Raw genomic sequence first — 24382 nt, 5'->3', positions numbered from 1 at the left:
TGACTAAGTGCAAACCAATTGTGTAAACTGGCACAAAAAGTAGTTTGAAAGTTTTTTATACATAAAGTCACTATTTTCATTTGTTCAATTCTAGGATGACCCCACTACATCTTCTAAATCTCAAGAGAAAACATTATAACTGCTTCCAGTTAGTTAACTTGAACTTTAATGTAACATGTTATATTTATTTTTTGAAATTCAGAAAAAAAATAACCCTGAGTACAACTGAATGTGTCTTTTATAGTGTCAATGCCAATGAAGCTTGTGAGCAGTTCATATTGAGTACTGAGATTATGGTGGATATGTTAGCCACTGAGTCAGGTGAACTATCCAATGATCATCTGCAAATTCCCAATGTTCTTTTTTTTTTCTTTCCAGACATGGCTGAAAAACTACGGTTACCTTCTTCCACATGACATCCGGACATCGGATCTGCGCTCAGAGAAAGCCATGCAGTCTGCTGTTGCTGCTATGCAGCGCTTCTATGGGATACCTGTCACAGGGGTGCTTGACCAGACAACGATAGAGTAAGAAACGTTAACATGTCCTATAAATTTGAATAGCAGTGGGAATAGCAGAAATAAACCATATCTTTGCAGGAGAAATTCATGTTTGGGTATTGATGTGGAAAACTACTTGGTTTAAATGTTTATTGTAATAAAATGCTGACATTTCACAGTGAAGGACTTAATTGTTAACACATCTTTCTTTCTTTCTTTCTTTCTTTCTTTCTTTCTTTCTTTCTTTCTTAAATTTATTTGTATATATCACTGAAGAAAATTGTAATATTCTAAAGTCATACAAAGTGATATGAGGATGCTGCCTGTGAGCAGCAGTACCTCATATGCAGAGGATTTTCTTCTTCTGCCACATCTGTATCCAGAAAATAATTTTTTTTGCAAAACAAGCCAAATAGCAAAAGTTAAAGAATGGAAAAAGGATTACAAAATTTAAAAACACTGAATAAAAATGGCTTTAGAAAAGACAGGTGCAACTAATGTTCCTGCACCATTGTATGTAATTTTCTGGTCAATTTAAGGACAGATGATTAACCAAGTAATATAGCTGACTCCTCTTAAGGATAACAGAAGGAATGGAAGTGTTTAAAATTATGTATGAATGCCTGGCAATGATGAATAAAATGTACTAAAAATAGTACTGTGGTAAACATGCTAAATGTTTGCTTATCAATTCAATGTCTTGAGCATGGGAAAGGTGCTATATAAATAAAATGTATTATTATTATTATTATTATTATTATTATTATTATTATTAGAAGGTGCCCAGAGATAGCAAACTGTCTGACCAGTTTGTGATTGTCGTTTGTTTACTGATAAAAGACTATAATTTTGTTTATTATGAGGAGGTGGTGAAGGGCCATATTGTTAATAAAATCTATTCTTGAGTGAAGCTATTGAATGCCGGATCAAAGTTAACACTCGACAAATAACAGATAAACCACTAGGACAGCTTAAAACAGTATATGGCAACTTGAGCAGCCAACACAACATTTACAAATAATACATACAGCCTTTCACCTTACAGCAAGTAATGTAGGCCAGGTAGCCTGTAATACTGAGTTAAATAACGCCCATATACCACAAAGAAATATAAAATGGATAAGATATTTCGGAATATGGATACTGTGAAAATAAGACGTAAAGCAAATGCAAACATTTATTAAACAGCCAAAGGTAAGCAGTGATACCATTTAGAGGAGTGTGTTGTCCCAGCTAAGGTACACTACATCTACTATGTTCACTTTTAAAAACGATGTTTTTTGACAAAACAATCTCTGTCCACACTAGCATTTTCACATTGTTTACAAAAGTGTTTACAAATAATTAAACAATTGAAAACACGTAAGACATACTTGTCTGCTGACACTGGGCCTGCACGTTGAAAAGACATCTGGAGCTGAACATACACTGTAAGTTTCTGGCATATTTGTAACCCTGATTTGCAGTCATCAATTGATTTTCTGAGTCTGCCCACATTTTAGCTTCATCAACTGTCGTTTCATGTGCAGTATGAGAATATGAGGGAGATTACCTGTCACTACTGGGCTGTTGCATGATCAGAATAATTTCTGTTATGTCAGAAATTCCAGTCGTCTGTCTTGAAGTGTGAGCAATCTCTCTAGCAGAGTGTGCATTGTACATGTATAGTGTGAGCACCCATGCTGCGGAGTGTCAGTAAGATCAAACATATGCAGTTGTGCAAATATACAACTGGTGACCCTATCATCCAGGGTAAGTAGTCACTTAATCATGATTTCTAAAAATCGCACAAAATGCAATTTAGATGCATTCAGGTAAACAACACACAATCAGCATAACAAGCAAATTATACAGTATGTTGGAATACATGTTTCTTCTGCGATGGTTGACTGATCATGGAATAAAGAGTTGTAATGAGCTAGATTCAATCAAAGGACATCTACGTAATAAGCATGAACCAACCAGAGCATGATGGAGTCTTTCTTTTCAGAAACCTTTGTTTTCACCTGTCCACACTGTAATGCTGAAATTTCAAAAATCTCTGGCTCTGAGGAGCCTCTTCAAAAGTATTCAGTTGAAAATGCCAAATGTAGTTTGGATGAGAGGTAAACACTGAGACAAAAATGCACCAGTGTCAATGGGTCCAGGGAGAAGATGTCACTGTGAGTGCAAGGCAGTGTTATGATAGACAAGAAGGATTAGCAACTGCTGGGTGTGAAACATCAGACAAATAATGTGGAGTTTGCTCATTCTTTCCATGGCTATGTGGGTTTTCTTCCTGGTGTTCCAGTTGTCCTCCAACATTCCCAAAATAGTGTATTTTAGGTTAATTTGGGATTTCAAATTGGTCATGTGGAGGCGTGAGAAAGAGTGGGCCCTTTGATTAGCTGGCAGTTCAGGACTGGTTGCTGCTTTGAGTCTAGTGCTGCCAGGATAAGAGCCTGCCTCAAACACACTTAACTGGACTTAGCGGCTTATGTTATGTTATGTTATGTTATGTTATGTTATGTTATGTTATGTTATGTTATGTTATGTTATGTTATGTTATGTCATAAAGATCCCTGATTCAGATTTTTGCAGATATCAATAATGGCAGGTAGAGTAGTAGGCTGAATTCATGTCAGTACAATTTTGTATAAGCATAAGGTTGAAATTATTATATGTGTATTTTCATAATTCATATTTTCTTAGGTTTTTGTTTCCCATTCTCTGAAGATATACTTTCCTCCTTTTTTATTATGTAGAATTCATTTCTTTATTTTTATTTTTCTTATTTCCGTTTTAATGTTGGTGGAAACATTTCATGTTAGGCATTTTCTTACAATGTTTTTATACTATTATGATGGGTCTTATGAACTGGATTGTTTATTGTTATTGTTTAGTGTTTGTTTATTGTTATTGTTTAGTGTTTGTGTATCAAATATCCCCTCCTTTTAAGGAATTTTCAAACCAAGGAATCTGTTTCTGATGTTTGATTCTTGAAATAAAGCTCACTTTTGCTTTTGTGAATAATTTTGCACCATTTCCAGCACTTTCATTTTGTTGCTCCTGTCATTAGGACAGTAATCTGTGTTGCCAGGGGTGTGTCCTCTAAGGTCATGTCCCACCAGTTACAATATGACAGGTTAAAAGGTTGCCCTTCACAGCATTTCCTCGTCCAAATTTGCAGATTCAAACCCCTTTTTGTCAAATGTATTCATTCTCAAAATATATTTTAAGAGTCTTGACCTAATGTTTGACTCTTGATTTGGATTGACACTCAATTCTTGATGTCTCAGTTTTGACCCCTCATCTGCTTCTTGACTATTGCTTATCTCCCAGTCCTCCACAAAAATTTCCTGGCTAGTTAACACTATTATAGCAATGGACATTGTACAATGGACTATGTTGCTATGAACATACAACCAGAAGTATACAGTGTATATCATCCCTGACACAACACTTTAAAGGCCTGCACCTTGAACTTCATGGCTGCTCAAGATTGTTGATGTGAATAAAAAAATTGTGGTGTGATATTTTGAAATTTAGAACTACTGGTTTTATAAACCTTGCATTTTTACTGTTGAATGCATTATTGCTTCATGTTTTGGTTAAGATGATTGGTTAGTGTGATCTCTCAATAATGATGTTTAGCCTAATTCACAGAACAGCAATATAGCTGAAACGTCACACATTTTCATGTCATGTAGGAGAGATTCTAAATGTTTAAGTTGCATATAAACTACAAAAATCTATTAAGAGAGGAAGATATTTCATTTACATTAAAGATATTGTTACACCTGCATCGATGATTTTAAGAAGCATGTATGGATGTGGACCTCTTTATTTTAGTGTTATGTGTTAAGTCCACTCTACTCAAATAAGGAAAACCAATTATGGAATGATTTGTAAAACCTTTCACAAGAATCTCATGTGCTTTGATTCTAATATAAAGATAGACTCTATATACCATATACTGAGCAGATGTGCTATGGAAAAGCTGCAGTGTAGAGTACAGTGTACAGTGATTCATCATTTCAAGGTTATCCCAATTAGTGCACTTACTAGTTGTTGTGGACACTATGAACATACAAACACAGTGCCCTCAACCTAACACTCTCAAGCCACACTATCAGACACTTGCACTACACCTTACCAACCCGTGATGACATCACAGCCAAGACAGTTATGGAAGCTAGAGCCAAGGGTAAGTCATACAAGCTAATCAAATTCAAAAATCTCCACCTAATGTTGGCATAATTCCTAAAATATACTGAGTCTGAGTGAAAAATTGATGAGATGTTTAATTGTTTCTGTGGACTTACACCATGTGTGTCTATACAAGTCAGTAACAGATGGCATTTGAACTATGAACCTCAGCTTCAACATATATATTCTTTCAAAATTTAATGAAGAACTGACCATCAACCAGTCTTCCTTATTTCATTCTCTGATTGCCCAGAGGGGACTGGACAGTCTCTTGGTCTGGAATCCCTGCAGATTTTATTTTTTTTCTCCAGCCGTCTGGAGTTTTTTTTTTTCTGTCCACCCTGGCCATCGGACCTTACTTATTCTATGTTAATTAATGTTGACTTATTTTTATTTTTTATAGTGTCTTCTATTTTTCTATTCTTCATTTTGTAAAGCACTTTGAGCTACATTTTTTTGTATGAAAATGTGCTATATAAATAAATGTTGTTGTTGTTGTTGATTTTAGGATGACTGGATTAGCATGAAAGCTAGGCTAATTGCTGACTGTAAACTGTTCTGGTATGGATGTTTATGTATGGCAGTCCTGCCACCATGTCCAGTGCTGAGCCAATTATATGTCCTCCACAATCCTGAATTTGGTTAAGCAATTTCAGTACATTGACCGACAAATGGATTTTGTCTTCTCAAGTTAATATTCATTAGCAATTGGAAGCAGTCAACAAATTCACCTATCTAGCATGATGGCAATGCTGAGGCCACAGCCCTGTTCCATGGCCTCCAAGCCATCAAGATCAAGCTACAATTGTATGCCTGCATTATTGTACTGATAATAATCTTTGTGAGTGACACTTCAAAGATGTCGACCAGCATCATCAAGCAGATCAACATATTCCATCATTGATGCCTGCACCGATAATGTTACCAGTGAGGAATTTCTATAGTCTATTGGATCAACTAATCTCTATGTCACAGTTGCATAGCATTGACTCCAAATAGGTAGCTATATTCTTTGACAATGCATCCCCGAGTTGCATGCACTGGGTCCCCCCCCAGGGGCTAAAAATACCTGGTGGCAAAACGTTTATCAATGACTCAAACTTGTCGACATGACTTGAAAAGAAGCTGAAGTGCTTGCAGGGGACCGACATTGGTTGAGGTACCTTTTTCTTAATGTGCTGAACAGCATGGGAGAGATTAAGTCTACGTCTAAGTAATTTGTAAAACACCTAAACAAACCTACATCGGTAGACTAAGAGATAAGGTATATCTGATCTAAGGCTACATCCACACTACTACATTTCCTTTTAAAAATGCAGACTTTAGTCTTTAGCCTTTCACCCATACTACCCCAGCATTGTTAACCCCCAAAAATTAAGACTTTTGAAAATGCTTACCTGAGCCTTACACTTTTAAAAATGCCAGCTTTGCATTGCAATGTGGATGGGTGACAACATAAACTTTAGAAAGGTCAGACTGTAATCATGATCTGATTTGTTTGTGCTTAATATGCAGTCTTTCCAGATTGGATCCTGCTTATTACAACTTCTCCATCTTTAATTGGCCACCTTTCATGGAAGAAACATATATCTCAACATAGTGGACATATAGTTGTGGTATAGCGGGTCTGTGGCTTAACATTTCAGTGGTTTGTTTATAAATAAATAATTAATTGTCTGACTCAATCTCTGTGGATGTGCACCCTCACGCTGCTGCAGGAAGTTGGTGAGGTAGTTGAGGCGAGACGCACTTGCACATGGGAGTGTTGTCCGTCTTGATTGCTCCATCGGACTTCTGCAGTGTGCGATTGAGGCGCTGCACCTACTGAGGTATATAAGGGAGAGCCGAAACAAGAAAATGGAAAGAGGAGAAAAAAGAACAAGAAAGAACAGAACTGTGAGAACAGCATCTGGTTGAATAGGCAGGACAAACCAGTTAGCCTGAGCAGTGAAGGGCAGTGAGCCCCATGAAGGATCAAAGGATCACTGCTCTATGGGCAGATTGTCCCCACTGAATATTGATGAGGAGTGGGTGTGATCAAGAGGGAGTCCTACACCAGGAATCCAATGTATGCCAGGTGAGTGAGAAGGAAGATGGGAGGACAACTGTCTCCAAGTGGTCTGGCTGACGTTGCTCGAGGCAGCTAAGACAGGGAATTGCACTGGGCTTGTCTGACAGAGCATGAAGGACCCGATGACTGCTAGTTTACTTTCCTTTTTAATTCTAATATTAATCTCATGAATTTTCACCTGTTTTTAAGGATTATTTATTTATTGAAGAGAGCACTGCACTTTTTGGACACTGTTGTTTTGTAGATTTTAATAAAAGCACTAAGTTCACTTTTCCACCTACCCCTTGCTCTGTAAGAGTGTCATCTTCTGCTGGCTCATCCCTCGCATATGTTGTCGGCAGTAGCGGGTTCAAGAGGCTCCCTAGATCAAAAAGGGGTGTGTAGCCAACCCACACCATCACAATGGTAGAGAAGTTGATCTTATGGCTCTTGCTTACCTGTATGCATCTAAATTACATTTTGTACAATTTGAACGCTGCATACATATACAAAGGCTAAGAATTTATCGGTTGCTATAGTCTTGAGTTAAATTCTCTGGCTGATGACATTACTGTTCCTTCAAGGATTTTTCTGGGCAAGTGTAGGCGAACATCTACATCATATGTGTATTCAGTGATTTTAGTGTGGACAGAGACACTTTCTTAAATGATGAGAAAATGCTAGACTGGACAGAGATTGCTTCAATTTAAAAATTCCATCTTTAAAACATAAAATAATGGTGTGAATGTAGCGAGCTGTAGTCTTTAATACTTTAATACACTGTTTTTCAGCTATAACTTAGATAAACTGGCATCCAGGCTAAAGATGTTTGCTACCTTGCAGCACTGATGTTGGCAATTCATTCTGGCCCCTAGTAATCCTAAAACAGAATACTTAATAAAGAAGAACCAATAAATAAATGATGTAAATACTTTCAGTGTTAGAGTTCACCCAAATATACCTGAACTATCTTCTAAATTTAAAACTCTGCTGCAAGAGTCCTAACATGAACTGGCAACAGCAAGCACATAACACCCATCCTGCTTCGCCTCCACTGGCTCCCTGTGTCTTACAGAATTTAACATAAAATTCTATTATTAAATTCTAAAGCTTTAAATGGCCTTACAGCAGACTACATCGGTGTCCTGCTCCATCGCTATGCTCCTATTCGCTCACTAAGGTCCTCTGATTCTGGCAATCTTGTCGTGCCCCACACAAACCTGCACTCTGTGGGTGAAAGGGCTTTCAGCTGTATAGCACCCAGACTTCGGAATGACCTCCCGAAATTAATTAGATCAGCTGACTCAGTTCATTCCTTCAGAAGTCAACCTAAAACTCATCTGTTCAGGAAGGTGTTTATTGTAACCTGACATTCTGCCTCTTCCTTCAATCTTCCTCTCTGTAAAGATGCTCAGTATAATTTGCGTGTGTGTTATATCACAAATGATGTTATTTGCTACGCTTTGCTTTTAGTATTGTATTTAGTATTTTACTATGGTTCATTATCTTTATTTCTATTTAATGCTTTGTATATCCTGTATCTGTTTAAATGTTCCATTCAGGAAACATCTCCATCCAATGTTACATATGCCTGCTCTTTTTTCTTTTTGAGACTCTGTGAAGTACCTTGAGCATGGGAAAGGTGCTATATAAATAAAATAATAATAATAATAATAATAATAATAATAATGAATTCTGTACATTAAAAATATTCACCTAGTCCAACCTACTTTGAATCATTCGCCAAGTGTGTTTGTCTCCTTTTGCTATACAGTTTCAAAATGAAACTGTACCATGTACACAATTTATTGTATGTCAAGTAGATCTTCTGAGATGTTTTACTGATACGGTGATTGGATTTGTAGAAAAATAATGCAGTCTTTGGCAGAATTTAGAACAGCTGTGATAGGATCTGGTTTTAATTTCATTTCTGAGCAGAATGCTAGCTTAAGGATCCGTCTTTCAAGCCAGTGCCAACAAAACAGGCAGTCAGCTTTTTTCCTTAATAAATGTTTCCTTTCTGAGATTATTATTCTTTTTAGCTGTACTCTTGCAAGTTTTGCCTGATTTCCAGTGAGTCTTTGTTCTGACTGACTGATTTCACAACACACATTGAGTTTTCTGTTGAAGAGAAGCCTGATAAGTCCATCATGTCTCATCAGTCACAGTACCCAGAGTGATATCTATGCATTTGTAAGCATTTCAGTGCATATGTTCCACTTATTGTCTGAGCCCCATTGCCTCAGGCTGCTTTTGGGGGATCATCAAGGTATTTTCTTCTTTTTGACAGTTGTTTTGCTATTTTTTCTCTTCTTTTTATTGCCATTGTAATCATAAAGATTGAACCTTGTCCTTTAGTTATTTTCATCTGAACTCTAACCACTATAATCATGTCAATGTCTCTTCTCCAGATGGATGAGAAAACCTCGATGTGGAGTGCCTGACCTTCCTCGGATAAGCCGAAGACGAAGAAATAAACGCTATGCTCTGACTGGTCAGAAATGGAAACAGAAACACATCACATACAGGTAGGCAATGCTGTGAATATCACTGCTGCCAATGGAAGACAACTTGTTATACTGTATATTGAAATCCATCTTTTGATTTAATTTGTGTGCACCCACACCCTTCCATCAATTTTCTAGGTCATAAGTGATTTGTATTATATTAGCCTTGTTTGAGTTAAAAGCTGAAATGAAAGTTAAAAAAAAAATCTCTTCTGTGCTTTTGAAAGTGAGTATACTGCTGCCTTCAGTCCTTTTGATAGTTTTGGACAGCCCAGATGTCATATTGGCAAATTTCTTTCAGGTCCCTGGTGAAGTCTGGACCTGGTGGGATCAATGACAGTAGTGGTTTGAAAGGAGCCATGGTAAAGTGCTGCTTTTGCTTGAAATCCTTTAAACCAAGAGTAAGATTAAGAGGAGCAGTAGTAACTGGACCTAGTCTAATCACTGCAACCTGCCAGACTGCATCATTTTCAAAAACTGACCTCATAGTTCAGGTTTGAGACCTTGACGTGCAGCTGTAAAAAAGAAATCAAAGAGATAGAGAGAAACAAAGGGAAAAAAATATCTACCACATGAACTCCAGTGTAGCTTTGAATATTTGCTCATTGATGTTGCTTTTTCTTAATATTGCATTTTTCTTGCAATGGTGAGTGATTCAGGGGCAGTAAACAGTGAGCTCTGCTATTAATATACTCTGGGATAGCTTGACCTTTTTCTGTCTTCTGGTATAATTTTGAATGACATTTTTGATACGCCTCTGTACTGCTATGTTGGAATTTATTTCAATTGTGTGCTAATGTCAGATATGCATGGTATCAATCACCTGAGTGTATAAATTACAAGATGCTTGAAAAGATTCGTTATTGCTGTATAAAGCAGCACTATCACATTATCAAACTGTGGGCTTGTTATTATTTTGGCAAAGCTTTTTTTTCTTTCTCTATTAAGAAATGTTAATTTATTTATGGCATGGAGGCCCAGTGGTCAATGGCCCCCAAAACCCCAGTCTCCACCATCTGCTCACTAACACCACTATTAAAGCAATCTTCAAAAACATCAAGTTTACTGTTAGCGATATTCACTTGCATCCGGATGATGTAGCATGAGAATTCATCAGGGCACCATTCCGATGCCAAAGGGTGTGAATTCAACAATTGTAAATGTGTCTCTTGCACCTTATTTGCAGAATGCCCACTTAGTCCAAACATGATTGTACTTCATACACAAGACCTCTACTGACCCACAATCCAGTTGTATCAGCTAAATTTTAATGTTTGGGGAAATATTTTGTTTTCTAAAGATATCAAGAAATAATTCTGTTATCTCAGGAACGCAAAAGAAACGTAATATATATCATGGACTCTCTCAGCTTCCATAGAGTTTTTCTTCTCTTCATAAAAGACTTTAAGTTAATTGTTCTGCTCTAACTTACAGAAGGCCTTACAGTGGAGTTTGGCTATGTGAAATCTCAGGCCCGATGAGGTCTAGATATGCTCTGGCACCTCACAATTCTTGAATTGAGAAAGCAACTGTATGAAATGTACAGACGGATGAATGTATTATGACTAGGTGGAATGGTGGTGCAGTGATTAGCTTAAATATTGACTTAATTTCCAGTTTTGTCATTGTCTCTGCGAAGTTGCCATGTTCCTTCTGTATTTGAGTGGGATGTCTCCTGGTTCTCCTTTCTCTCATATCTCAAAGATGTGCATGTTAAATGAATTGATACCTCCAGAGAGGTCCACTATGAGCAAGTGTTGTGCTCTTGATTAGTATCCCACCCTGGGTTGATTCTTGCCATCAACCTAATAGACCAAGACTCCCCATAAGCACCAATGACAAAGCTTGTTCATAAAATGAACAGAAGTGGCATTAGAAAATCTACAACATAATAACAAATTTTTTAACTAATCAATGTTTGTCCATTCATTGTATCTTGAGAATGCTCCAATAAAAGGTTTCTATGTTTTTCAACATACAAATTATGGGCCAAGTATGTATACATATTACATTAAAATATGTTTTTCAGCTGTGCACAAATAAATAAATTCTATGCCTTTAGTCACAAGATGTACCCACTATGCATGGTTGAGCTGTTGGCAATATGATTGAATGGCTAATGTCATGGATGACAAAGTCCAAGGTTGTTGGTTCAGTACACTCACTGTGCAGTTCTTATGCAAGTAAGAGCCATTTTGGAATCGTCATCCTTCCTCTTCTCCACTTATCTGTGTGGTTTGTAGGCTCCCATTATTCGTGGGGCCTCAAGTGATAGCTTAACTCGTAGTAATTTGGGGAAATGCCAGAGAAAGGTATTTATTTTAGTATGTTTACACATTAAATTCTTACAGTAATCCATTTGTCCAGTGTATGACTGTTACTTTTTAATTGCTCAAAGATGCTGGTTTTAAGTATATTACCTTCAAGTGCATTTTATTTACAAAAACAAGGACTTCATGCTCTTTTATGAATTAAGTTTTACTTCATTAGAATCGGATATACAACAACAACTTAAATATCTTTTATTTTCGTCAGCATACACAACTACACACCCAAAGTGGGGGAACTGGACACCAGGAAAGCAATCCGACAGGCATTTGATGTGTGGCAAAAAGTGACACCACTGACATTTGAAGAGATACCCTACCATGAAATTAAAAGTGAGAGGAAGGAAGCTGACATCATGATCTTCTTTGCATCAGGATTTCATGGAGACAGCTCTCCATTTGATGGTGAAGGGGGGTTTCTGGCTCATGCCTATTTTCCAGGCCCAGGAATTGGTGGAGACACACATTTTGATTCTGATGAGCCATGGACGCTGGGAAATACAAACCATGATGGTAAGAATAACTGCTGGTTAGAATGTGCTACTGTGGATAAGGAATGAATATAAAATTGGGTTTAGATCCAGGACTGCTCCTTCCACTGGCTCATCTGCTTTTCATTTTTTTTTTTTGTTTTTGTTTTAATGGTTGTTTTAATGGTTGTAATGTTATACATTGTAAGATGTGCAATAATATATAGATTCAAAAGTCCTTTTGTCTGACCTTAGTATTTTGGAGCTAATGTAATACAAACAAGTAATGAGTTATTTGGTCATGGGATGTGGTATATATGAGGACTCAAGTACTTGTATTTTGAACGAGTGGCTTCAGCTACATCCCCACAGCTACATTTTAATTTAAAACCAAACATTAGTCTTTGATTTTTCTTTCATCCAATTGAACTTGGAAGTCGCAATTTTCGACTTTCTAGACAGACTTTTCAACTGGAACGTCCAGCATAAGGAAGAAGGACGTCTCACGCTTGGACAAACTTGTTATGAAGGCAGGCTCTATTGTAGGAGTAAAGTTGGACAGTTTAACATCTGTAGCAGAGTGACGGGCATTAAGCAAACTCCTGTCAATCATGAATAATCCACTGCATCCACTGAACAGTGTCATCTCCAGGCAGAGGAGTAGCTGCAGTGACAGACTGCTGTCACTGTCCTGCTCCACTGACAGACTGAGGAGATCGTTCCTCCCCTACACTATGCGACTCTTCAATTCCACCCAGGGGAGTAAATGCTAACATTATTCAAAGTTATTGTCTGTTTTTACATGCATTTTTATTACTCTTTAATTTAATATTGTTTTTTGTATCAGTATGCTGCTGCTGGATTATGTGAATTTCCCCTTGGGATTAATAAAGTATCTATCAGTCATACAAGTTGCATTTCCTATTTGGAAACTCAGGCCTAGTCTGTCTAATCCGAGTTTATCCAACATCAGATTATGACGTCAATATAAAATGACACCGCAAACTTTAGTGAAAGATATAGCATTGTACTTTTGATTAGCACTTCTGTCTATTGTGCTTATTAAATCAGTTGTATGTACAGTACTGTCCAACTTCTACCAGTTGACATGTTGCTATGGTTTTTGGTAATGCAATATACAGCAACATGCCTTTTTATCAACTGGTATATTTTCCAAAAAACTAAACACAACAAAAGTTTTCCTGGAGGCATCCATATTGGTTTTCCAAATGCTTTACTGGAACATAGCCAATTTAGCTGTGATGTAATTTCTAGCTCCCACATCCGAGGTAAATGGAATGCAGCAACACTACCCTGAGGTTTACACTCCAGAAAACATGAAAATGCTCACCAATGCCATATACTTCTGAAAACAAAGCTAAATGTAATGTGGACAGGCGAAAACGTAGACTTTTGAAAACTCGCACTCAAATCTCATTCTAATTTGCTTGTGCTTATTACTTAGCCCTTCCTTGACTGGATCCTGCTCATTACGGCATTAAATTCCCTAATTGGTCACCATTACCAAAGAAAACAATATTCCAACACAGCAGATACAGAAGAGTCCCTTTCTAGGGCAATTATTCTGTTAAGCACCTGTATGCATGTACTGTACAATAAATTGCAATTTGTACAGTTTGAATGCTTCATATCATCATATCTGCAAAAAGCAAAAAATTGAACCTCATTGTAATGACAATTACATGCCAAAAAGGATACAAAGCGAAACTAGCATCAACAGTGGGGCCTCTCATAGTGTTGTGATTTAACCCTACTGTCAAACACTGTTGCACATTTTATGCAAATGTATTACAAGTGAATATTTAAACATTTGTTATAAAAGTGATGATAAAATGCACTGCTCTTCTTTTTTGTTTTAAGGTAATGACCTGTTTCTGGTGGCAGTGCATGAACTAGGCCATGCACTTGGGCTGGAGCACTCCAATGACCCCAGCGCTATCATGGCCCCCTTCTATCAGTACATGGACACTCATAACTTCAAACTTCCCCAAGATGATCTACAGGGTATCCAGAAGATATATGGTATGTTACTGGGCAAACATTCACTCCTCCATAAACGACTGTATGTAAACATTCTGTTTTTACCTAGAACTGAATGAACGCCTTCCATCTCAATGTAATTGGCCTCTTGTTTTAAACAATTTAATTTATAAAGCAGAAGTAGTAGGTTTACAATAAAGCAAGTTACTATTTTATAATTATAAAATTGGGGATAACTGGGTTTCACTGTTACGCTTTATTTGTTAGTATGGAAAAACTGTAAGTAAGGATTATCTTTTATTTTCTGTTATTCATTAATACACAGCTAAAACTTTCAAATCGACATGTGAACATTGTTTTTCAGGAGTAATAACTAACTGGGAAAGCTCAGTAGCACAAATCCATGTATTTGAATACTGTACATTATATGCTTGTATTGTATGTATGAAGTTATTGCTTGATTGGTGGAAAATCTGCAATAATCAGTGGATGATTTTTTTTTTTTTTGTGGAATCATCATACTGTCAGCCTTACTTACATAATTTTGTACTTTGGTGTCCCCACAGGCATTTCATGTTCAGTAATTATCTGAACATGAAGTCAGACACATGATTAATTACACAATTCAATATTAATTCCAAGGCCTATATGGTGAAGCAATCACTTTGTTGCTAATCTTTCTAAACATAAGTAATGAAAGTTATAGCAAGAATTTCAATAGTATGTCATCTAAAACACTGCACCAATGTTACTCAACATGCACTGCAGATGTAAGCCACAGGCAGAAGACATTTCATATTTAATAAAGAAGTTAATTAACCTCAGCATCAAAAATTGTAATGGGAAGAAGATCAATAATGGTGAATAATTACGTTTATGGTGTAACTATGATTAGATCAAAATGGGTGATTAGAAATACTTTTTTCTTTCCCAAATAAACGCTATCAACATTAGAGCAGTTTTAAAATCAAGTCAACTTCACCAGATTTTTCTAACACATTTTGCTTAATTGCATTAAAACAAAATTAAAGAAATAATGAAAATATTTGTGAGTGTATTATCCTAAATATGAATATATAAAGATACACAGGATACATATTGTGGACACCAGGGGTTGCTCCAGCTCCCCAAACAGCCAACACAAACAGGCACGGGCACAAGGTAAAAGCACAAAGAGTCTTTTATTGTGGGAAACTCTTTGAATCAAGCGTTTCCCACCACCACAAGTATATGCAATAAGCACAATAAAGCTACCATTTTCTTCCTTTCTCTCTTGGTCACTGCCTCCTCCAGTCCTCCTAGCAAGCAGTTTCTCTTTCCTCTGCGGTTTCACTTTGGCAATGGAGTCGCTTTCTTTCAGCTTCATGCTGTAGCATTGCACTACTTTCTTCTTCAAACTCATTAACTTGGGGGAGCATGTGCATCATTTAAATCTAATCAAAGATAACAGAACTGGACAGACAGACAGACAGACAGACAGACACTTTTCAACGCGTACATGTTTATATATAAGATGATGATCCCAGACTACAAGTAGCTCTGACATAAACTCAGCTGGGTTTAGACTATGCTGTGCAGTATTCTGTGCATTCCAAAAAAATGTGGGTTCTGCATATTAAATATAAAAAAGTGCCAAAGAAGCCTGTTAATTAACCAAAGGTTGAGACATTAAAACTTCTTTTTCAGCTTCAAATTTCTTCTGTAGCTATTTAAATTTTTATATTGCTACTTTTTTTTTTTACTTGATTTCTCCAATAGAGGTTTTGATTTTTACAGCCAGATACATTTCCTATTGCTAACCCTTTCCATTTATCTGAGCTTAGAACCATCTCAAAAATGGAGGTTGGGTTAAAGGTCGAGACATAAAAATGATTAATATTAAATAAGATCTGAACTTTTTAAAAACTCTAGAACCAGAAAAGACAAAAGAGAAAAAAGCCATATACAGTTACCTTTGAATTGATGAGAATGAGGGCCTACTTATGGAAAAGAACTTTCCTGAAGAAAAATCAAGAGAAATAAATAAGGAAAATATACAAGTATGCCCCAAAAATCCCTCTGTCTCAAATCATTGATAAGTGTAGCACATATCTTTAATAACATATTTGTGAGTCATTAGGCATAAATTTATAGATTTTAAAAATGACTACTTCCATGCTTGGTTTTAGGACCCCCGGCTGAGATGTCAGAACCAACCAGGCCACTGCCTACAATTCCAGTGCGGCGTCCACACTCAACCTCAGAGAGGAAGCATGATCGACAGTCTAGGCCTCCTCGACCTCCATCTGGTGACAGACCCTCTTCACCTGGCATTAAACCCAATATCTGCGATGGAAACTTCAACACAGTCGCCTTGTTCAGAGGAGAGATGTTTGTATTCAAGGTAAGAGAATGGGACAATTTTGCATCTTGGCTGACATTTTTCTCTTCCTCCATGTTCTATAATAAAGGAACTCAAAGAGCTATGAATGTGGTAAAAAGACCAAATCTGTCCAAATAACTGGCAGCTGGATTTGGAATCAATTTCAATATTTCAGCTTCCAATTTAAATAATGCTAATCATTGCTAAAAAAACATGCATATTTACTACATTTTCTTATTCTATTGTGACGATTGGGTTTGTTGTAAGGCAGTGAGTCACTAGCACAAAATCAAAAAATTTTAATTTATATAAGTCAATGATTAAATAACATAACATTCTCCAAGTTTCCTAATCCAATTGGGGGTTGTGCAGGCTAAAGCTTCCCTTGTCATAATCAAGAGTAAGGCAGAAAAAAATCTGGGGCCTGGTACCAGTCAATTCATAATTTATTTTTTTGCCAGTTCATACATTTTTACTTGAATTTAAAAAAAATAGCATATACGCTACAGACCAGTGTTTCATCTCTTCTGTGGCAGTAGGGGGCACGAGTGCTCCCTTGAACCCTTAGGTACCACGCAAGACACTGGATAAAAGTCCCAGACTTTTTATTTATCTGTTCCTCAGTGCACCAAGCACCTTTCACACTACTCATAAATTATCACAATAAACACAGTAATTTCTCTCCTCCTTGCCCAGACACTTGCTCCTCTACCTCTCAGCTCAGCTCAGTGTCTTTTCTTTTTTTATATGTAACCCCCTTGCACCACCCTTCCTTTAATCAGCATGCAAGGCCCTGAGCTCTTAATTATGGTGTTGCCACCTCTATTGTTGGCATGTACAATATATGTCACCTTTAGCCTTTGAACAGTTTACAAATCACAGTTTACTCCAAATTTAAGTAAAACAAAAACATTCTCTTTACTTAGATGCAAAATGAATAACAGGTTTCTGAACTTAACTTAACACTTTTTCTATAGTGTTGTTTCTTGTGACTGAAGACAGAGAGATATAATTAAAGTTAGTAAAAAATCTTTTATTAATACACACTAGGCAAAGGTAAAACGACAGAGAAGCACAGTCCTAGGACACCTGCCCTTCATCTGCCTCGAGGGGTCGGTGTCCCAAATCTTTTATAGGGCCTTTGTCTTATGACTTTAGTTGCACAAGAATTTCAAACCGTTACATCTTACAACATTTTGCTTGGATCAGCATTTACCACATCCTTTAAGTTCATCAGTTGGTCACTTGTGGTTTTATTTCATCAGTTGGTCACTTGTGGTTTTTTGTTCGTTAGGAGAAACAAGAAGTTGCACTTGTCATGTGCACTATGGACAAGACAGGGTCTGCATGGCTTTTGTCATGTACACCAGATTGATCAATACTGTTTATTATTTTTCCACAATATACAACACATAATAAAACACAAACACTAAATTATTTACAGCTATATACTGTGTATATATCCGTCCGATACTACTGGTGAGCTCACCCTTATTAATTACCACAGTCAGTGAAGTTTACTTACTACGTTGGAGGCCCCAAACCGTAGCTCAGGTGTGTGGTGGCCAAACAAACAAAACAGAACTGGCCCCTACACTTGAGGATTTAACTCAAGCCATTGAATACAAACAAAAAAAAACACATAGACCCTGTTTGAATGTACTCTCCTTTATCCTCGGGTACCTCCTTTGGGTCTCTCGTCTCTATCTCGAACAACCTCCTATTCACAATTTGCCAGTGCTGAACCCATGTCCTGCCGTCTTTCTCTTATGTACGTCACCAAATCACTCTGTCCACCATGTGTCAGACCCTCTCCTCGCGTTCTGCAGTGGCACACTTGCTTGTCCTTTCCATTGGCTATAGACACCCTTTGTTTGATGGTTCACTTTTACAGTGTTCCCCATTTGCTTTCTCCTCTCTGAAATATCTATTGCTTCAGTGTGTCACTTTGCACCTCAGCGTTTTGCTAGACTGTGCTTTCTCACTTGTTACGGCGTTTCACTACTTTGTATACTTCACATTCCCTTTAGTGTTTTTCTATCGCTTCTTTCTGTCTAATCAGTTTAGTGCATTGCTAAAGCTTTCTCTTCTCCCGTCTTCTCCTTTTATGTTTTAGCAGTTTGCTAAAATTATTTCCTCTTTCTTTTTCCGTCTCGTTTCGGCGTTCTGCCACAACTGTCCTTCTTTCCTCCTTGTTTCGCCGTTCTGCCTGAAACTGTTTCTTTTTTTTTCTTCCTCTCTCTACTTTCCTCCAATCCAGTCTCACAACTATCTTACATGGACTGTCGATAAGCCAATCAGAGTACACTTAACATATGTAGCTTAACCTTACACAGCCCCAGTAACATGTATCCCATTTCAATCAATAAACTTTATTAGCACAAACTCACATTCGGATATTCTTCTTTTTCTTTTTTTTTTTTAAACCTAGCCCAGGTTACATATATTTACCAATATTCCAGAGGAGAACCCAGACAGCTGGACTAGCCTTTTACATGGGCAGCGTATTTTGGTGCCAGTATTCTGGTTTGTTTTCCAATTGGTGTACTTTCTGTTGAATTTTGCGCATATGGTTTTCCTGTAGGGACTCTAGTTTCCTTCTTCATCCCAAAAGTGTCATATCACATTAACCAGTCTATCTTTCGTTGATTTAAGACTAGCTGCTTTGATGGATTTGTGATCTGTTTAAAAATGGGGCCTGTCTTGAGCCGATTACTTCTTGATTGTGTTTGGCTTCTTTAACTCTAGAGTGCAAAACAGCAACTATAAAAAGAGTGGACATTAAAGTTAAAACAATTGTGTTAGGTATGATGGACGAGGACAGCCACCTATTTCATAGACACTTTTCCCCAGATTGGAGGCCTATCTCCAAGATTATACCTGTCAAGACTTGCCATGGCTCCATCCACTGACCTTGTTTAATAAACTGACAGTCAAGTACTCCTTTTTGTAATCGCAGTCATAGACAAGTACAAGGCTGAGGCAAAATTGCATACCTTCATGCAAAGGGTCTAATGTGAAACAACACAAGACAGCATAGACTGTAACATATTTTACATCAATGTGCAGGAGACAAGACAAAACAGGGTGCCACACAATAACATGTATAAGAAATGCTTAAGTTATTTCCTTTTTGTTATGTTATTAAACAAAGTTATTGCACTAATCTAGTTGTAAAAATTAGAATATAAACAAAGATTAGGATTAAAATGAAGAAAAATATATAAAGTTCACCGTTCAGCAGGAGACAATGAAGGAACTAAAGAGTCTGGCAGCTGAAAAGTTTTTGGTTTTTTTTTGTCCAAATGAGAATGGCTTAGATTGAGAGCAATAGAAAAAGCATTATCAGTGGGTCAAGGTAGCTGAGTAGCTTAGAGTTCAAAATGACAGAAGTGAGTGCAATCAGATGATAGTTATTTAGACATGTTACTGTAGGCTTTTTGGGCACAAGAACAATAGTGGTGGTCTTAAAACAACTGGAAACTGAAGCCTGGTAGAGCAATGTGCTACAGATAACTGTGAAGACGTCAGCAAATTGACTAGCACACTCTCAGAACACATAACTAAGTACAGTATATTGTCTAGACCAGTCGCCTTATGAGGGTTGAATTTGGAGAAGCTACTCCTCACCGTGACAATAGTCAGATATATCACCTGGTCATTGAAGGAAAGCAGAAGTTTCCTTGCACATTCATGCTTTAACATATCAAATCAACCATAAAAGTTGTTCAACATATTCTTGAGGGAGGCATCATCATCAAAACCACTAGTGTCTAGTGCCTTTAGTGTCTTCAAAGTGGATGTGGACTTTTCACGCATGTTCACACTTTGCCTGTTTGATGGCATGTGACAGGTTAGTCCTAGCTCAGCTGAGGGCTGCTTGAAGGCTGCTTTGTCACTCACTTTAAAGGTAGCATCCTGGATTTTGAGGCGCATGCCAGGGTTTCTGATTTGTTCTCAGTGCGAGATAGCTAGTAATATTTTCTAACACAGGCAAATGGGTGGGGGCAAAATCCAGATCATTCAAACAGGCCTGGGCAATATGTAACAGCACCAATTTATGCTTTAAAGGTGACTGGTCAAGACATCATTGACTGTTCTAGGGACATTTGTTGACACTTTACAGAAAATATGGGCATAAAAGATGACGCTATTAGACCTATTGAATCTTGACTCATGTGTGGTTGCTGTGCTTATTTAAAATCTAATAGTTATTTCCAGTCACATAATCAATAACAAGGACAGCAGTGTCTCAGTAGAATACAATATGAATCACTTAATAGATCTATATACTGGCACACAGCACCTTGTCACGCCTCTTTAACAGAGCGAACACTACATGTTTCTTTCTTTTAGAGCATAGTCAGGAAGCTTGAGGATTCTGTGGGGGGATTTGAATTTGTCACCTTGTGTTTTCAGATAAACCTCCTTAACCACTACACCACGTTAGCTTGCTCGTCTTATACGAGCTGACTCTTTTTTGGTGCTATGTTATTTAATCCCACTTCTCACCCACCAATTACTTGATCTGTTTCCTCGAATGCACCTCTTCCTCCTCCTCTTTTTTTTCTAAACATAGTAAAGTTACTCAGTGTTTCTGTAGGTACCAAAGCTATTTGTATGACTATAATAAATGGAAGTATTGTCAAGCAGCCAATTAGAATGCTGCTAACCTCCAGCCTTATGTATACTGTAAGTGTTGCTGTGGGTGATTTTTGCCATGGGCTGTACTGAATAATTCTAAACACTGTTCGGGTCTAAAAGGTTTTCTTGAGATTCAATCAGCTCCACTTTTTCTATCACTTTCGTACATGTTCTTTATAAAGTATATCCAAACTTGACAGAATTTTTTTCCTCTGCCTTGGGTAAGAAATTGTTATTTGAATTATTATGTCTGACGAAAAGCTATTAATGCTCTCACAATGTCACTGTTGTCAATATCACACTCTTCTTATTACCATCAAATTGAAATTCCTGGGCTATCACACAAACAGACTAAAGAGAAAGCAGCTGCTGAGGATATTTGCTTGCAGGAGCGGTTATTGGGCGTCTGTCATCACCTCTATGTGCGTCATTCCAGGCCCAGCACTAACACTCCTGCGCACCGTATATCTGACTCCATATTGATTCCAATCTGTCACTGTGAAAAGGTTCAGACTAATTAGGCTTCATTGGCCCTTCATTTTCAGTGTATTTAACTTCCATTATTTCTAGTGGTGGACATTTTTGTTTTGTTTTGTTTTTTAAGTTCATTTTTAACCGGCGAAATTTGCATCAATAATGTTAACCTCTTGGAAGAACCCGGATTGAAAATTTTATATTTGGTTTCCATCGTTTCTTCCTCTTCTTCATTAGGTTTTAACATCAGCCTACAATGTGATTGATTAGACCTCTGAAATGCTAATAGCAATAAAATCACTGCTTTGCTACTTCAGGCAGCACCTCTCTAAGACTAAAATAGGATCTTCATTAGACTTGTGTCATAGACATTCCTGGACAGAACAATTAGCACTTAAAAAGAAAAACACATTTGTCACGACATTCACTCTAGAAGGCCTGTTTGGCTTGTAACAAATGACTGGTAGGTTGCATATACTCAGGGTATATATTAATAAAAATAAAAAAACCATCATAACTGGTAAACTGGTTTTCAGTGTTCACTTCTGCTTGTAGCTCATTGTTTATGCACCAAATAAAGCCACAAAGATCTTTATAGACGTGAGAATGAAGGGTAACATGTCTTATTTAGCTATTGAAGAAACCTGCTGGGAATCACAATAGAAGTCACTGTCTGAACTGTGCAGTTTTACTCAGAGTCTCCGTAGGAGTCAGTGGGTGAACTTAGAGGTAAGGAAATATTCCGAATTTTAACAGAACTCAGTGGTTCAGCTGGATGGCAATGAGGCCTACACACTGGAAAATAGTAAATGAACAAACTAACTATAAGAGTCAGAGTTTGAATAAAATCATAATGAAGACCTTCTCAGATTAACACAAAGAGTCAGTGGCTGAATGAAGACACAAAATAATCTGCTTACATTTACAAATATTTGTACAAATTGATGTACAAAACAGGTCAACTAACTGAGTAAAGTTCAGTCTTGGAGAAAATTTGGGAAAAAGAGTAACAGGACAAGGTTACACAAATTGATGACTACAAGTGAAGAGCTCAGAACAAATGCAAGCTGGTTACACTTCCTTGGGTAAAAATGTCTAATGAAGCCATTATTAATTAGACAGAATTTATCAAAAAATGCTTCTAAAACACAGTAAGGGAGTCCGGAGTTTGAATGGAGGTTTTCGGCTTGTTCCACCAGCTAGGAACTATACATGAAAAGAGTCTGGATTGAGATTTAATCCCATGCAGTGGAGACGTCAACAGACATAATTCAATAGTTGGCCTAACTGGGTGAGAAGGACCATAGGACCGCACTATGTCTCTCTTTATATATATGTGTGTTAACCCACTAACCGCTCTGTAGGCATACATTATGGATTTGAAATGAATGCATGCTGTTGCAGGGAGTCACGCATTTTTCCAACTTATCAACACTTGTAACTCCAAGGAGTTTTATTGAGATAGCAAGCTTTGATTATGTAATGCAAACATCAAGTCTGTCTTGGAGCAGAGACATGGAGAATAACAAAGGACAATCTGAAGAAAACCAGACCTTCGTCAATTACTGCCTATGCAGCATTCTGTAGAGTCACTGCCCAAAGACCATCAGCAATGTGGAGTTGTGACAGAAATCTTAGCAGCATCCTATACCGGATGAGTCTTGAGGATACTGGGGTGCTTGTTCACACCCTAACAAAGTCAAGCACCAACATCACTAAGCAGGACTTAACTTAGAACCCTCAAGGAAAACATAAACAAGGATGGCTGAGAAACACTTGATGCAGAGACCTTGACAGAAATATCAAAGAGCTGGACTTGTTATGGGGGTATCTGGAGGCAGCTGCTCAGCACAGAAGTCACTGGTGAATGATCATTGATGATCCTATTCTCCATGAGGAGAGAAGGGCCTGATGTAGTGATTTGAAAAGAGGAATGACATGTGTTCACTTTGGTTGGTTGAACACAAAATGTGCTGCTGCATTTTGAATCATCTGCAGTAGTTTGTTAACACATGAAGATACTCCTCCTAGAAGCAGAGATTCGCAGCTGTCCAGACATGCCCAAAGCCAAAGCCTGGATCATGAGTTGAGCTACATATTCTGACTGACAGGTGTGATCTTGTGGATGTTGTATGGACTGAGACAGTATTGCCATTGATGGATAGCTAGTCATCGATTACCACCTCCATAATGCATACTAACTTGGCAGGTGTTAGCATTAATGAGCCAAGATGAACAGAGATGGGGTGCTGAATATACATATGAACTGGGATGACAAGGATGTCCATCTTTGCCAGGTTGAGCTTGAGATGGAACCAGTGTGTAGAATCACTTTCATAGACAGTGACTTCATGGCAGGTGAGATCTGTTCAGAGTCCCAGTAGGGATCAGCAGCAGAATTATGACTTGAGGAGTCCTGTTCAGAGTCACACTTGGAGTTGGTGACTAAGTATAGAAATGAGATGGAGCTAATGAGTAATTTGAGTGGTAAGGACACATGCTCAGAGTCACATTGGGAGTTCGATGAGGTACTGGGAGGTAGAGATTTGCTTAGAGTCACAAATAGAATTATGGTGAATGAAGTGAAAGCAACATTGTGAATAGCACAAACAACCAAGTGTTATGGAATAGGCTTTGTCTCAGGACAGGTACTATTTATTTTACCTTAATTAATTACCTCACATGCATTACATAGCATCTACTTATTTCCAACCCTTAAAGTTGATTTTAAGCTGAATATCAATATGACCATTACTGCCCAATTGAATACCTGAATTAAATTACAGACATTTCATTTTGTAAACTTGACACAAAGAGTATATAAACACTGTAAAATAAAAAAAGTTATTGTTTTAATTA

The 24382-nt window shown here is 37.5% G+C and overlaps 1 protein-coding gene across 1 annotated transcript in view; it reads left to right on the top strand.

Annotated features, from left to right (window-relative positions):
* Positions 1 to 24382, top strand: part of mmp24 (matrix metallopeptidase 24) — a 139359-nt gene that overhangs the window by 90527 nt on the left and 24450 nt on the right. The window contains exons 2-6 of the mRNA XM_039735357.1: positions 379 to 527; positions 9150 to 9266; positions 11781 to 12085; positions 13924 to 14085; positions 16212 to 16426. Coding sequence (XP_039591291.1) covers positions 379 to 527; positions 9150 to 9266; positions 11781 to 12085; positions 13924 to 14085; positions 16212 to 16426 — 948 coding nt within the window. The remainder of the gene's footprint in view (positions 1 to 378; positions 528 to 9149; positions 9267 to 11780; positions 12086 to 13923; positions 14086 to 16211; positions 16427 to 24382) is intronic.

Source organism: Polypterus senegalus, chromosome 14 (genome assembly GCF_016835505.1).
Source record: "Polypterus senegalus isolate Bchr_013 chromosome 14, ASM1683550v1, whole genome shotgun sequence".
NCBI lineage: Eukaryota > Metazoa > Chordata > Cladistia > Polypteriformes > Polypteridae > Polypterus > Polypterus senegalus.
Note: the sequence above shows the minus strand (reverse complement) of the source record. Positions and strands in the feature narration are given on the sequence as shown.